Source organism: Microtus oregoni, unplaced genomic scaffold, assembly GCF_018167655.1.
Source record: "Microtus oregoni isolate MIOR12 unplaced genomic scaffold, Mior012 000061F_ref0000440, whole genome shotgun sequence".
NCBI classification, from domain to species: domain Eukaryota; kingdom Metazoa; phylum Chordata; class Mammalia; order Rodentia; family Cricetidae; genus Microtus; species Microtus oregoni.
Window position 1 is genome coordinate 7,584,083 of NW_024543871.1, and position 15,882 is coordinate 7,599,964.

At 42.1% G+C, this 15,882-nt stretch overlaps 1 protein-coding gene across 1 annotated transcript in view; it reads right to left on the reverse strand.

The window, feature by feature from the left end:
• Bmx (BMX non-receptor tyrosine kinase) overlaps window positions 1-15,882 on the reverse strand; it is a 66,446-nt gene that overhangs the window by 44,477 nt on the left and 6,087 nt on the right. The window contains exons 2-6 of the mRNA XM_041639977.1: window positions 11,467-11,613; window positions 9,733-9,837; window positions 7,057-7,138; window positions 2,967-3,086; window positions 1,429-1,493 (exon numbers count right to left, since the gene is read on the reverse strand). Coding sequence (XP_041495911.1) covers window positions 1,429-1,493; window positions 2,967-3,086; window positions 7,057-7,138; window positions 9,733-9,837; window positions 11,467-11,613 — 519 coding nt within the window. The remainder of the gene's footprint in view (window positions 1-1,428; window positions 1,494-2,966; window positions 3,087-7,056; window positions 7,139-9,732; window positions 9,838-11,466; window positions 11,614-15,882) is intronic.

The window sequence follows — 15,882 nt, forward strand, 5'->3', positions numbered from 1 at the left end:
ACACCGTCTGTTATGAGAGATGTCATCATAAAGATTTGTCTCACATGCAATTTTGGTGGCTACTTATGGGTTTACAGGTGAGGAAAAGACATGGTAGTCAATAAATAATGAAATGGCACAATGGTTCTGTGTTTGAGCACATTATTTAATAGTAGCTATAGATATAAGTGATAGCTCATAGTTTTTCTCTCTCTCTGCTAAGAAGTTTGTATGAACTCCACATTTTCCAGTCTTGAACCTGACAACTGTCGGTTTGTTAACTATATCCTGTTTGAAAAACCTTTTTCAGACTATTGACTTAGCACAGAGATTAATTGCACACCTGTTGGAACGTGGTCCATGAATGGAGCTGTGTGAGGAAATTTCTGAGAGCTTGGGTGATAACGCCAAGGACATGAGGCGCAAGTCTTGTAACCTCTGCTTCCTATAACAGGGGTTGTTCTTGGGATGTACTTTTGTGCCCCTTCCAGGTGTAAGAAGTAGAAGTGGGTTTATTTCAGATTACCCAACATCTTACTTTTGTTCTTCAAAGACATTTCCAAGCAGGAGTTGTCCCTGTGACTCTACAAAGCTTAAACTCATGTGGCCTTTGCTTATTTGACCTTGTTTATCAGAATACCCTTCAGAGTATAAATTGTCTGGTGCTGTGAGTACATTTGCTGGTTGCATGAGACTTTAGTCTGCCTCAATTTAAGGTCCCCACTTCCCAGGTTCCCGCTACCAACTAGAGTGGCAACTCACACCCATGGATGTTGTTCATTTATTGCTACACTTTTCACAATTACTAGGAAATGGAGTAAGCATGGGTTTCCACCAACAGGTGAATAGATAAAAAGTGGGATCCATATAAACAATGGAATTTTATTTAGCTGGAAAAAAAAACCAGAATCATGACACTTGCAGGGGAAACAGATGGGAACGGGAAACCACTATGTTAAGTCAAATAAGCGAGACCCAGAAAAGCCAATGCCACAGCCTAAATTTAGTGTGTGTGTGTGTGTGTGTGTGTGTGTGTGTGTGTGTGCAGATCATAAAACTAAAACAGCTGGGTGGTGGTTGTGCACACTTTTAATCTCAGCACTCGGGAGGCAGAGACAGATGGATCTCTGTGAGTTCGAGGCCAGCCTGGTCTACAGAGCTAATTCCAGGACAGGCTCTAAAGCTACACAGAGAAACTCTGTCTCAAAAAAAAAACCAAAATAAATACATACAGATAAATAAAACTAGAACAAGGATAATAGAGGGGAAGGGAGAAAACAAGAGGAAAATGAGAGGGTAATGGAATATATTGGACATATTGCAGAATATGAAAAGGACCCAGCAGTGGAGAAGAGAAAGGATGAATTAGAACAAAATAGAAACATGCATATGTACAAATATTCCCAAACTTTGTATGTCAACTTAGAAAATAATTGAAAATGGACTTACTACCCTCTCTGGGAAAGTAGGGGCTCTGTGTTTCTCCTCACTAATTGCAATGTGCAGATCAGCATCTGAAAGGTAAAAGCAAACAAAGGAAAACACCCAATACTGGGAATCAAAACAATGAACCAGTTTACCGGAACAATATACCAGAGCAACTGAAGTCACGTAACGCTCAATACAAATGGCATTCTTTCACCACCAGCAACTGACACTCTGCAATGCCTGGATGACAGTTCAAGTTCCTGTAAATCCTAGAAGCAACAAACCCCTCATTTCTTCAAGCTTTCAAAAGAAATCAACACACCCGTACAGAGCGGCCAATCATTTTAAATAAATCTTACAATTAAAGCCATTGTCATGCTGACATATGTGATAATTAAAACTGGTACTTAAATTGTATCTTTTGCCATTTATTTGAAAATCAGCATTGCTTCATTTTTTTTTATTATTTATAAGAAGAACTGAACTCTCTCTCTCGCGCGCGTGCACGTGTGTGTGTGTGTGTGTGTGTGTTTGAAACAGGGTTTCAGAGTGAGGTGCCGTCTAAAACTTGCTATGTAACTTGGGCCAGTCTCAAGCTATGATCTTCTTGTCTCAGACTCTTGAGTATCAGGATTGCAAATATACGCTACCATGCCTGTCTTTGATTAAAAACAAAATAAAGTACACAAAAACTTCCCCTTCCTTTATTTTTGTTTTATATATGGGTAAATTTTGCTTGTATGTATATGTGTACCATATGCATGCAGTGCCCATGGAAGCCAGAAGAGGGCACCAGATCTGCTGGGACTAGAGCTACGGCCTGCTGTGACACACAAGTGTGGGTGCTGGGCATCAAACCCAGCCCCTCCCTGAAAGAACAGCTGTTGCCCTTAACCACTGAGTCACCTCTCCAGCCCCTCATTTTCTTATCAAATAGGAAAGCTAGTTGTTTGATTCATGATACACTCAGCACATTCTACTTCTAAGCAGTTTGCTTTAAACTAGGATAATTATCAGAGGTATTAATGGCTCATTACTTGTTCCATGTTTTTAATTTTTTGTTAAACTGTTTCATAAGGTATATATTGCTCATAATCTTTCCCCTTCCCCAACTCCTCCCAGACTCTCTCCACCTCCATAGCCATCCATGTTTATGCTCTTTTTCTCACTCCTTGTTTGTTGTGGTTTCAATTTTAAAAACATTTCTCATGAAGTAAAAAAGGCATCTATTAATATTGAGGGGGTATGATTCAACTGTACAACAATAACACAAGCATCTAGGACTTCCCAGGATAGGAGCAAGTGGAGAACTGCCGTAAATGGGCTACCCATGCATGCTTAGCACTGCCGGGGCATAAGTGATGATGATGATGATGATGGTGATGATTCAACTGACACTTAAGTTATACTTCATTTCCAGCATAGCATCCGCAAAGTTGTATTACTACGATGTCATCTAATATGGTATATTTTGTTTCTGAAAAACGGATCTAGTATTGGGCAGGCTTGACCTAGTGCCCCCCCACCCGAGGTCCAGCACAACAGGGAGCCTCACATACATGCTTCCCAGAGAGTGCATCCCGGGGCTGCTTTGCAGCTCTGCTGGCAGCACAGGAACTTCCCGTCCACGAAGAAGCCACTGTGGTACTTGATCAGCAGGTGGGGGTTGCCCCGTATCTCTGAAGGGCAGGTAGGAAGGATACAAGACATAAGAAGACGTTGGCCCAAGAGATGCAATGCAGTAAGTAAATACTATAATCTCAGTACAATGACGATCTCCTTTACCAGCAACTAGGGTAAGACCCGGTGTCCACCAGAGCAGTTGTCTTTCATTCAGGAGTTAATAAACCCAAAAAATAAATAGAAACCACAGCAGAATAATGTATTCTTCTGACACGAAAGAGTTAGGAAAATGCATACGCTGGCCATCTTACCATTAAGATTTTACAAATACGTCTGTCAAGGTCCCGAATGGCTTACAATGCCTGATGTTCTTTGGTGGCAGAAGTAGGCTGGGTGGTAGGACTAGATCTTAAGAAAAAGGACTTCTGACTTCCTAAGGTTTTCATTCGGAAAGGTTTCAAAGGCACAGTAAGACCTGTGCAGCATATCCTCCTGCCGCCCTTTCCTTAGATCTGCCAGTGATAACTATATTTGTTGCTGCTTCTTTCTCTTCATTACACACATTATTATTGTTCTAAAATTTTTTTTTTGATTTTTGAGACAGGGTTTCTCTGTGGTTTTGGAGCCTGTCCTGGAACTAACTAGCTCTTGTAGACCAGGCTGGTCTCGAACTCACAGAGATCCGCCTGCCTCTGCCTCCCGAGTGCTGGGATTAAAGGAGTGCGCCACCACCGCCCGGCTGTTCTAAAAATTTGTCACTATTATTCACTTAATAATTTAGAGTCAACAGCACATATATGGCTTGAATAATGTTATACATAAATATTTCCCTACACAGTTTCTATTACCAAGGGTATTTATGCTCTTACTTAACTATAAAGCAAATTGTCAAATTCTGGAAATTGTATATATATATATATCTCATATTTGATTTTCTCCAATTGTTCCAATAATGTTCTTTAAATGACTTATTCTTTCCAATTAAAGTTCTTATCCAGTATTATGTATGAAATTTAGTCATTGAGTTGTCTTTGACCTGGAATAGTTTCTCATCTTTTCTTGGTCTTTCATGAATTTGACATCCTTATTCTAAGGAATAAATCATTTGGGTGGGGTGGAAAGCTGTCTATTTTTTTGAGATAAGGTCTCATGTATACAAATCTAGTCTTGTCTCACCATGTAGCCAAAGCTGACACTGAACTCTTGATTCTCCCGCCTCCATCTCCCAAGTGCTGGTACTACAGGACTCTGCCACCACACCTAGCTAGGATGTGTGTGTATTTGAAAAGAGGAGCTAAGGGTGCAGTTTGGAGGTAGAACTCCTGCCTAGCATGCACCAAGATCCAGGCTCCACCTCCAGCACTCAGAAAACAAACCACGAGAATAAGGCAATGCCAATCAAAACAAATTAAATTCTAATACTGGAATACAGTACTGTATCTATAAGAAATTAGCATCTTTTGCAATATAGCTCAGAAACCTCTGAGGATTTAGTCGAGAAGAGCTCAAGAAACATCTTTAGGTAGGGAGGGCTGGTTCTGTGTGTCACCTCAACTCTTCCTTCTTGATTTTATGTTCGTCTAGAAAATTCCTAACTTTGAACCCAGAGAGTTCTAGTCCTCCTTTATCAACCTAACTTAAGGAATAATAATAATATTGTACTGGGTGACTGGGGAGGTATAAGGTAATACACATAAATATATAAGATAATATACATAAATTGCCTCAGATGGTTCAGCAAAAAGTGGGTTTCAGTAGACATTCATTTTATACAGCTCAGTTCAGTTTAGCTGAAAATGCCAGCACCAAGGAACAACTTTACTGGTGAGCATTAAAGGTAATTATTATAGAATGAGTTAAGATTATAAAATGTTAATTTCTGAGTTTAGGCCCAAATGACCATTGGACTTCCCCAGGCACATTGCAAGCTTTCTTCCTGTCTACACTCTTGCTCTTTAATGTGTTACCAGCTAAAAGGATTTAGTTTCCTGAGTAACTAATCCTCCAACCAAGTCCCAAAATCCACATTGCAATAATCCCGATACTTTATGATGACATTAAAAAATTGTATGTGACTTTATGTGTTTTCCCCACACATGCATCAGTTAGCCTACATACTACGCCTGAGGGCTGCTGTTCTGGCTATCATGACTCTTACAGAGTTAAAAGGACTGATATAGTTTAAATTGGTGGAAGTTCGTAAGAGGAAATATTTAAGTGAGAGAACCTAAGTCTTGCCACAGCAAGTAAGTTTTTGTTAACTTGATGACAGGCTCACCCACCTTGCCTATCCCCCAGCACAGAGACTGGAAAAAACAAACACAGATACTGGTTTTTCAATGTCTATTGTACATAGAGATAGATATAGGCCCTACTTCTGAGAAATGTAGCCTGAGTGGAAGTTTTCAGCAGGGGGCTTCTCAAACAGCTTAGAACCTTTCAGTTACCTGTAAGAATGGTAAAACAGAAAGCTAGAAGGAATCTGTGTCCTTGACATCCTCGAATGGTTGCCTAATCCCAAGACTGCCTGCCTCCCACTCCCTGGGAGAGAGAAAGCACAAACGGATCTGTTCCAGTGGGTTGCTTGATGTCTTTTCTCCTCCAGTACATAGCACTGCTAACAGGCACACACTTTCTGCTGTGCAGACAGTGACACCAGGAATGGAGACACAACAGCTTCATGAGGACCAAGATGCATTGTTGCTTGTCTCTTCCTTCTCCTCTTCCATCCATAAGCCATCATGTGTGTCACCCCAAAGCCTGAACACCACATAGAGTTCCAGAAGGACCCACAAATGGACACACAGGGGTTACACAAGAGCTGAATATAGGGAGTATCTATATGACAGCCGAGTCCTAGGCGGTTCACCCAAAGATGGCTGGCTGGAAAGAAAACCTTAGAGCTCCCCCTGAAAGTGTCATTATAACCACAATGGCTGATGTTTAAGAGGCTATTTTCATGATATTTAGAGTCACTCATACATGTAATTGCTATAGGAGATAGGAAATATGTTCCTCATTTTACAGGTCAGGAAAGCCCGGATGTGCTACATAAAACAGATGACAGCCAGGTTTGCCTGGCTCTGGCAGAGGTACCCGTCTCACTTCATTGAGATGATTGTGGGTAATGAGGGAAGCATCTCTCCTTAAGGACCACTTCACCACTCCACAAAACAGATTGCTTAGTCTTTTCCCATAAAGGGAAAAGGAGGACCTATGTGTGGGAAAGGATGTGTTTGCATAGATGTGAGCTGGCTGTGTGCAATCTGAGGTGTGCTGAGATATTGCCATAATCGAAAATAGAAGCATAACACATCAAAATAAAAGCAAAATCTTCCTCTGTCTAGGGTGTTAAAACCTGAAGCTGCACCAGTAGAGTCATTGATTTAATTTACGTGTTATCCTCACAACCTGACCCTTTTGAAAGCAAAAAGATTGTGGGGAAATATCAAGGTGCTAAAATAATAACAATTCTCTCCCAAGTTCCCACAGCAGCTGAAAAATCACAAATAAAATCTTCATTAAATCCTCAGTTTGGGCCAAAGATATAGAGACTTAGCTTGCAATATTGTGATTTAAAAAGCTGGGCTCAGGTAATTCCATTTTGAGACTCCCATTAACAAGGTTTGTGGCATTTGTCTGTTTTCTTTTAAACTTGTGTGAAAAACAGAGACTAATAATAGCCCTGTCCAACGTTGTCAAGAGGATTACGCAAGTAGATGCAACATGTTCTCGACAGAGTAGCTGGCCAGTGGTTAAGTGCTCAGTACAATTGACGCTGTCTCTGAACACTGAAAATAGAATCTCGAAAGGACTGGAATGGGAAGCCCAGCTGGTCTGCCGCTCCCTGGTCCCACCCCATGCCCCACCTACTGCCAGGAAATTCACAATAGCTATCTCTGTGCTCAGTGTGAAAGCGAAGGTGAAACCCTCTCGCTTCCTGCCGGTAACACTGAGAACACAAAAGTATGAATACAGCCCATCCCAGGAGAGCAATTCAAGCCTTCGTGAATGGCATTTTGTTACCTTTCTTCAGTGCTTTCAACCACTGACTTCGGCTGTCTTCGTTTGAGGCATAGACGTAGAGAAGCCCATCTTTATACACAATCTGGAAAGAAAAAAAGCAGTGAATTTTGCTGCAAGTGTTTCATAGTTCAGTCTGGTGTACCAGTAAATTTTTATATTATCAGAAATACTTTTTTTCATATACTAGCTTTGGAATTATATTTAAAAAGACTACAGGTGTTTTTAAAATCTTATTTATCTGAATATGTTTTTATGTCAGACCTTCAGAACTTGGGGGAAATCACAGCAATGAAACACAGAATGGTGGTGAACATTAAAGCCTCATTTGGGTTGCCCTGGACCAGGAAGTATTATAATATGGTAAATCACTTATTTCTTAGGAGTCCTCTGGTCCATCTTCCTAATCAGTAGGCAATTCCTTTCACAGCTAGGACATCTTTAACTTCTGTATCCTTAGAAAGTATTTCCAGGGATGGGCTATCCTATCCTTTGCTATGCTGTATTCCCCACATTCTGATCAGTTTACATTTGGGTTTATATTCAGGAAAACTCTGTCTCCTTGTTAAGTCAGTCTGTCACATTGGGTAACCTCTCAGATGCTCCACACTGTGTTTTCTTATCCCTTATGTTTATGGAGCACTTGTTTATGGGACTGGAGAGATGGCTCAGTGAGTAAGAAAAGCAAGGCGTGCTCCTGTGCAGGCCTGTAAGCCCACTGCTCTGGAGGTCACAGTGAGGAAGATTATTGGGGCCCCGGGATTAGAAGGAGACCCAGGCTCAAGGGAATAAGGTGCCTCCACACACAAGACACTGCATGCCCTCCTCTTGCAACCACAAGCACACGTGCATGCCCCAGTTTGACAATTGCAATGCTCTCTCCAGATCAGGCTTATTTTACAACTGGAAAACAACACTACCACTTAGGAAAGATCTTCTAGAAGCTGGGCGCATCCTACATTAATATTTTTACTTTCATTTATATATGATATATGTGAGTGTGCTTTTTTTACTAGCAAATGAGCAACTATACTTAGAGATGAGTTGTGATATATCTTTATGGGTATGCAGATGCGAGTAGTGGGCTAGGACGTCTGTAGGGCTGGAAAACCTCTGTGACTTTGGGTAGCCTCTGTTCCCACTGTGTTTGAGGTCACCTTTATGGGCAACCTCTCCCTTGGTTTTCCCCAACTGGTTGATAGTTTCGTCGTAGGTCTGATTCAGCTCAAAACCCCTTCACTGAGACATTCTCTGTAGCATGGAATTTTTGTTTTCTTTTTGGCTTTTTGAGATAGGGGTTTCTCTGTGTAGCCCTGGCTGTCCTGGAACTCACTTTGTAGACCAGGCTGGCCTCGAACTCACAGAGACTCGCCTGCTTCTACCTCCCGAGTACTGGGATTAAAGGTGTGTGCCACCACTACCTGGCTACTTGGAAGTACTTAAAATTCTTTGGGAGGTCTGTGGGGCCAGTGAGATGACTCGGAAGTAAGGTTGCTTGCCACCAAATCTGATGACCTGATTTGATCCACTGAAGTCACATGGTGGAAGGATAGAGCTGCCTCCTACATGCTGTCCTCTGACTCCACATTCATGCTGTGGTGTGTGAGAGCATGTGTGCGCGTGCGTGCACACACACACACACACACACACACACACACACACACACATGGGGGGAGGGGAACCCCCACACAAATAAATAAATGTTAAAAAGAAAGAATTCTAGCGGTTGTGGAGGTTGCTACTTGATTAAGAGCACTGACTACTCTTTTTTTTATTTTTATTGAGCTCTACATTTTTCTCTGCTCCCCTCCTTCCCTCTCCCCTCCCCCCTTTAGCTCTCCCCCAAGGTCCCCCAAGCTCCCAATTTACTCATGAGATCTTGGAGCACTGACTACTCTTTCAGAGGACCTGGGTTCAAACACTAGCACCCACATGGGAGCTAACAATTGTCTCTAAATCCAATTCCAAGGGGAACTCTACACACAAAATGTACAAACCTATAAAATGAAAATAAAAATCTCAAAAAAAACAAGAATTCCTTGGTGACAAACTAAAGTTGGTTAGCATGGTATGTAAAGCCCTGAGCAGTGCCGCACCACCTATTTCTCTGGGCTGGTCTTTTTCTGTCTCTTATTTCATCCTACAGTGCCTTTGCACTTGCTGTTTAGCTCTGTCGCCACCTCCAGATTTGCTAGGTAAAGTCTATTTGTCCTTCCCAACATGAGAGCCCCCTCCAACAGAACACTTTCCTGACTTCTTACAGCAAGGAGGAAAGCACAAGGAATGTACTGCACCCCCTTCATCTTAATCAACACTCATTTTGTTACTGTATTAAGATGGTCTATTTTACCACCACCCTGGAGACAAGTTCAGGGCAGGGTTGGTACTTAATCCCACATAGCTTCTTGCTTGCTCTTATCCAAGAGAGAGACACCCCACAGAGTTCCATAAAAGAGAATGGTAAAAAGTTTAAGCAGGTCAGACCAGGATCGCTTAGATTCCCCTCTTGCTTCCCTTGGAGGGAAGCAGGTTGGCCAGTTCTGATAAACTGCCAACACCCACCTGGGCGTATTCCAAACATTATCATTGTCTCAAGGGATAATTTTGCAATATTGTTATGTTCCTGTGCTTAGTGAGCTAATACTAGAAGATATTAAAGAAACCAAACCTCCTTTTTACCTGAAATGGGTACTGTCTCTCCACGGGGGTCTGCTCCTCTAGGTTGACTTTTTCCACACATCTGATTTTCTTAATTTCTATCGATCCTTTTCGGCTTCCTCGTTTCTGAATTCAAAGGCAAACCAGAAGCTATATCATGCTGGTGTGTCACGGTGAGCAGGGCAAAGTGTACAGCTAAAGGTAATGTCTGGAGGGAGACGAGGGGATGTGGAAGCCAATGGAGACACATGCCCTGTTGCTCCATGGCTGTCACAACCATGTTTCTACACTGTGAACACATACACACATGCTTCTCCAAAAGCAAGTATCTGAGTGACAGTTAGCAATCTTATTTGAGAATCGTGGAATATTTTTTTAAACCACCTGCCAAGTGGTTAATAGAGATATCAAAGTTTAATGGCATGAAGCAGCTTTACTTGGTTTCAGGTTTTTGATGTTGTTTTGCTTTTTCTCCCAGGATCAAGTTCTCAAAGGCACAGAGCTGTTGTTATTTCCTCTACTGTTTTAAGGCAGCATTCCACATTCTCAACACTATTACTAACATTTGAGGATAGTTGAGATGGAGCAAGGACAGAGATAAGAGCAAAGAAAGAGATATTTTGGTTGAGGGAGCCATTATGGGACTAGCAAGAAACCTGGCACTAGAGAAATACCCAGGAATCCACAAGGATGACCCCAGCTAAGACCCTAAGCAATAGAGGAGAGGGGGCCTGAACTTGCCTTGTCCTGTAGTCAACCTGATGACTGTCTTAAATGTAACCATAGAACCTTCATTTAGCAACTGATGGAAACAAAGGCAGAGACCCGAAGAGGAGCACTGGACTGAGTTCCCAAAGCCCAGTTGGAGTGGAAGGAATGAGAATATGAGCAAGGAGGTCAAGACCATGATGGGGACACCCACTGAAACAGTTTGCCTGAGCTAATGGGAGCTCACCAACTTCAGCCAGACAAAGAAGGAACCAGCATAGGACCAAACTTGTCCCTTTGAATGTGGGTGACAGTTGCATGGCTGGGGCAGACTGAGGGGCCACTGGCAGTGGCACCAGGATTTATCCCTACTGCTTGTACTGGCTTTTGGGAACTCATTCTCTTTGAATGGATACCTTGCTCAGCCTGGATATAGTAGAGAGGGCCTTGAACCTTCCCCAAAGCAATGTGCCTTACCCTCTCTGAGGATTGGATAGGGTTGGGGTGGAGGAAAAGGTGGTGGAGGGAATGGGAGAAGGGGGAGGGAGAGGAAACTGGGATTGGTATGTAAAATGAAAAAAGATAGTTTGTTTTCTTTTAAAAAATAAAATAAATTTAAATAATTTTTTTAAAAAGCCATTTGCAGATGGCTAACTCTTGGCTGTGAGCTGTAGAGTACTTTAGCTGTGTCCCTCAGTCTCTAGCCAGTAGCTGCCAATAGTGCTTACCCCCATCCCCCAGAACCATTGTTTCAGCTGAGGTATCGCTAGTCATTGTCCAGTGTCTCCCAGGGAACAAAAGTTACTCTAGATGAGAACAACTGTGTTAAAGACGTATTCTGATTGGTCTTAATAAAATGAATCAGTATTTTCCAAAACCCTTTTCTTGATCCATCATACTTTGGTAAAGAGAGGCAATGTAGCCCCACTGATACGAGGTGATCTTTACTCTTAGCTAGGAAACCTGGCAGCCTTTATTTTAATCAAGTACTTTGTGGGGACAGGGAAAAGATAATAAATAGCACGAAATAAGGAAGGAAAGCCTTACCATTTTGTCATATTCGTAGTAGGAAAGGCTTGTTTTGGTTAAAACAAAAAGGCGCTCCTTGTAATTATTGGGTGACATTTTCTTCTTTTGCTGTGACCTTTTGAGAAGCAGTTCTTCTAGAATGGATTTGGTATCCATATTGTCGTCCTAAAGAAAAGAAAAGAATTAAAATGATTGTAGTATCTAGCTAGGTTCAGGGAGAATAAAGAGCCAACTTCTATAAATAATATTGATTCAGGATGGTAGGGTAGACCACACCCCCCTCGTAGTGGTCTGAGATCTTTGTTCTGAGTTTGGAAGTGTGTGGGTTTTCTAGGTGTCTTACTCTGTATAAGAAAGTCACCATTTTTGCACCCTCCTCCTGACCACCTCCCCTAAATGGTCTCTCTTATCTAAACATCCTACACACATCTATTGTATTGAGCAGGAGACAGTAAAACCTTTTAAAACGTACTTCAAGATACATATGTATATATGTACATATATACACCAAGTATTAAGTCACCGATCAACTGAAATTTCCCTCCGTGCCTGTGGCCAGTGGTTTCGCCCTCTTATCCAAATCACCACAAAACACTGGGATCATTGTAAGGAACATTCACCAGCCCAGACCCTGACTGGGTCTTCTGACACAAAGGATGCAGGTATGATTAACGATATCAAGATTAAATCAAAGGAAGAAGATGGGTGAAAAGGAAACAAAAAGGACAGCAAAAATGAGCACATTTACAAAGGAAAAGCTTTTCCCTCCCGAACTATGGGAAACATTACGACCTAAGGTATGTATAAAGAAAAGGAAGTGTGCCCGTTCTCTTTCTACAAAGACACAGCAGCAGGTTTTATAAGGCTCTCTTTCTGCTATCAGGTCTGATAAAAAAAAGTAGTGATGTTAAGCCTTGGGCCACAGAGATAAACTTCATCTTCTTCTTTGCTTTGTGAGACTGCACCATTATTTACAATTAGCTGCCCAGTAGTTTAGATCTATCTTTGATGCTCTGAAGATAACTAAGTTTACTTACCTTAGTCTCTGTGGAGTTGGGCTACGTGTGGGTCTTAACTTTAACTCTCAAGCTGGAAGTGAAACGTTACTGCTTGGAGGCACCATCTCTCTCATACTTTCCCTGACTATGCCAGGGCCATGCATTAAAACAGAAAATATTTGCATCCTATTAACACTCTTGATCAGGAAGCACGCAAAGACATTGTTCCCCAGGATGGAGGCAGGTGCAGGCCGGAAGTAAACCCAGCCAGCCACTAGCAGGTCCTTCCCACGAGCCCAGGAGTGTGCCCCAGCAGGTAGTAGACAGAAAAGAGACTAAGAAACACGGTGAAGGTTCAATAAATCACCACCAATCGTTCCTCCTGATATAGACCGAACAACTTCAAAAGTGGGAATTAAGAAGAACAGTTCTTTCAATGCGTGTACATTGATCTGGAGGCTATGCCTACCGAAAAATGTTCTCAAGGACATTGTTCGACTGCTGGACAGACTATAGGAAGTCCTGCTCGTTAAATAGAAGTAAATATTGCACACACGGCTCTGGATATTGTTTTATGAATTTTTTTAAAGAAAGGGATAATCTTTAGTGAGCATAGCATGGGGTACGGTGATGATTCAGTGGGTAAAGGCATTTGCCACGCAAACCTGATGTCCTGAGCTTTATCTCTGAATCTCATATAAACGTGGAAGGAAAAAATTGATTCCACATGTATGTCTTGTGACTACCACCATACATAAACATACATGCACATGCGCGTGCACACACACACACACACAACCACAGCTCACAATGTTTTCAATGTAAAATGAAGTTGGGTGGGTAGAAAGTTAGGTAAGAGCTGGGAGGAGTTGGGGGAGGAAAACTAATATGACCAAAAAAAAGAAAAAAGTTAAGTCAAAAAAAATTTTTTTTTAAATGGAAAAAATGCCAGGAATAGTGGCACATGCCTTTAATCCTAGCACTTTAATCCCAGCACTTGGGTGGTAGAGGCAGGCAGATCTCTGTGAGTTTGGGGTCAGCCTGGTCTATCAAGTGAGTTCAAGGGCAGCCAGGGCTATGTAGTGAGACTCTGTCTTCAATTTTTCCTTTGTTCACTGCTTTGTTTTGTTTATTTGTTTCTTTGTTGTTGCTGCTGTTGTTTTGTTTTTTGAGACAGAGTTCCGCGATGTAGCCCTGGCTGTCCTGGAACTCACTTTGTAGATCAGACTGACCTCAAACTCATAGATCCGCCTGCCTCTGCCTCCCAAGTGCTGGGATTAAAGGTGTGAGCCGCCAACGCTGGGCTCATTTTTTTTTTAAAGAACAAAAGTAAGATTAGTTTTTTTCTGAGCAGTGTGGACACTGTGTCTTTGCCTGATGTTGGGCGACAGGGCAGAGGTGAGGCTGGAGTATGGGTGGCAGGACCTGAGTAAGGAGGTGTGACACCTCCCCTCCACCTCTGCTGCCACAGAAAGTTCCCCTCGTGCTCCTTTTGCTATCCAGAGTCTGTGGCAACAAGAGAATAGTCTTGGAAATTATGAAGCGCTAGTTTTATAAGTTAGAGACCCTTGGTAAGGTAGGCAAACACTAGGCGTAGCTGCAGATACATAGTTCGTATCTTACTCATATTCTACACATTAAAAAATGTTAAAAGCTCCACCCAATTTTCTCACGCATGTCCAGCTAAAACAATATTTCTCAAAGCCACCTGCTAACTTGGCGGAGCTGATCAGAACCCAGTTTTAAATAAACAGGGCTTCACGTCCAGGATAGGATGCAGTTTTCCCCAGCACTGCATGATGGTTTGCATACTGTGATGTTTATCGGGCTTTCATGTACTTCACAGTAAAGATGGGACTGCAAGGAATTTTATATGAAGGAGTAAGAAAAAGAATTAAAAATCCTCCATATATGAGAGGCCAGAAGAACAGGAAGTAGAAAAGAAGGCTATCGGGCCTTCAATTACATTTGACAATAGATTTCTAAGAATGTATAGGACTTCAGCTCTAGACCAGCTATAACTTGTCAAATTTCAACATCGTGGCTCCTTTAAACTTGCCCCTGGTGAATGTTTCTTTTTCTTTTTCCACTTAAACATCACATGATGTACAAAACTGAAAACTCGAACAAAGAAAAAGACGAATGTATCTGTAGATTCTTTTCTTTTCGGATATGTAGACATGCTTGCTTACTGTCATTGAGATGGGTTCCCATTCTGTTCATGGGGTCTGTCATGTGTGATTCTCAGGTACCAGGCATTAGGAGCCATGTGTCTCTGAAATTTGACCCACGAGGGCCAGGCCTTGAAGGCTATGATTCCTAAGGTGAACTCCCAGATCCTTTTCCAGCCCTGAAGTGCCCTGTTTTGATGAGTCACAATTTTGTCATCACCAGATTAGCTTCTTCTAACAAACGAACATGGTTTCTGCCCAGTGTTGGACCTTCCCTTCTGCCTCTACTCAGTTCCTTTCCCTCTGTGGACTTCTCTAGCTCCAAGGGCATCTGATGCCCTTGTGAGCACTGTACTCATGTACACTCCCATAATTAAAAAAAAAAGTAGGAAATCTTTTTTTGTTGTTTTTGTTTTTTGAGACAGGGTTTCTCTGTGGCTTTGGAGCCTGTCTTGGAACTAGCTCTTGTAGACCAGGCTGGCCTCGAACTCACAGAGATCCACGTGCCTCTGCCTCCCGAGTGCTGGGATTAAAGGTATGCGCCACCACAGCCCGGCGTAAATCTTTTTTAAAGCAAAGAGTTTTGCTGTGGCATTTTCACACATTTACCCTCCCTAATTCTATCCCCTTGCTTTCCTGCACACATACAGACTGCAGAGCTCTCCTGTGTTTCCCCAGCCTTTTCGACCTCTTCCTCTTCTTTCATAGTCTCCTTTCTAATCTCATGGCCTACACATACGATGTGTACATTTATACAGACATGTACATAGAAATTTAAATCTAGGTTTTGCAAGTAAGTTAAATGTGGTATTTTTCTTCTGAGTCTGTCTTATTTCTTTCATCCTGAAGATCCCCAGGTTCATCACTTTTCTGGAGATGTTATAATTTCATTCTTCTTTACGGCTAAATAGAAGTCCAAACTGAAGGCATTTCCCTGGTCCCACTTTCTACAGGAAGTGGTACTTGATTAATTTAAGAAATGCAACCTCACCGCCTTCTTTTTAGGATATCAGTTAAAGAGCTCAGGTACTCTTGACTCAAATGCCTGTTCAGTGACCTGTACCATCTGCTGTGCCCTGTACCATCTGCTATGCCCACCATCATTGAAAGGAAGTTCAGGCGGGAAGGCAAGAGTTAAAGAAGACCCTTTCATAATACACTGCCACATGAAACCTAGTTAGTATTAAGCAGCCATCTATTTCCATACTGAAGTGTGTGGAACTTGGCTGGACTCTCATGGTACCACTCACATAGAATAGAAACAT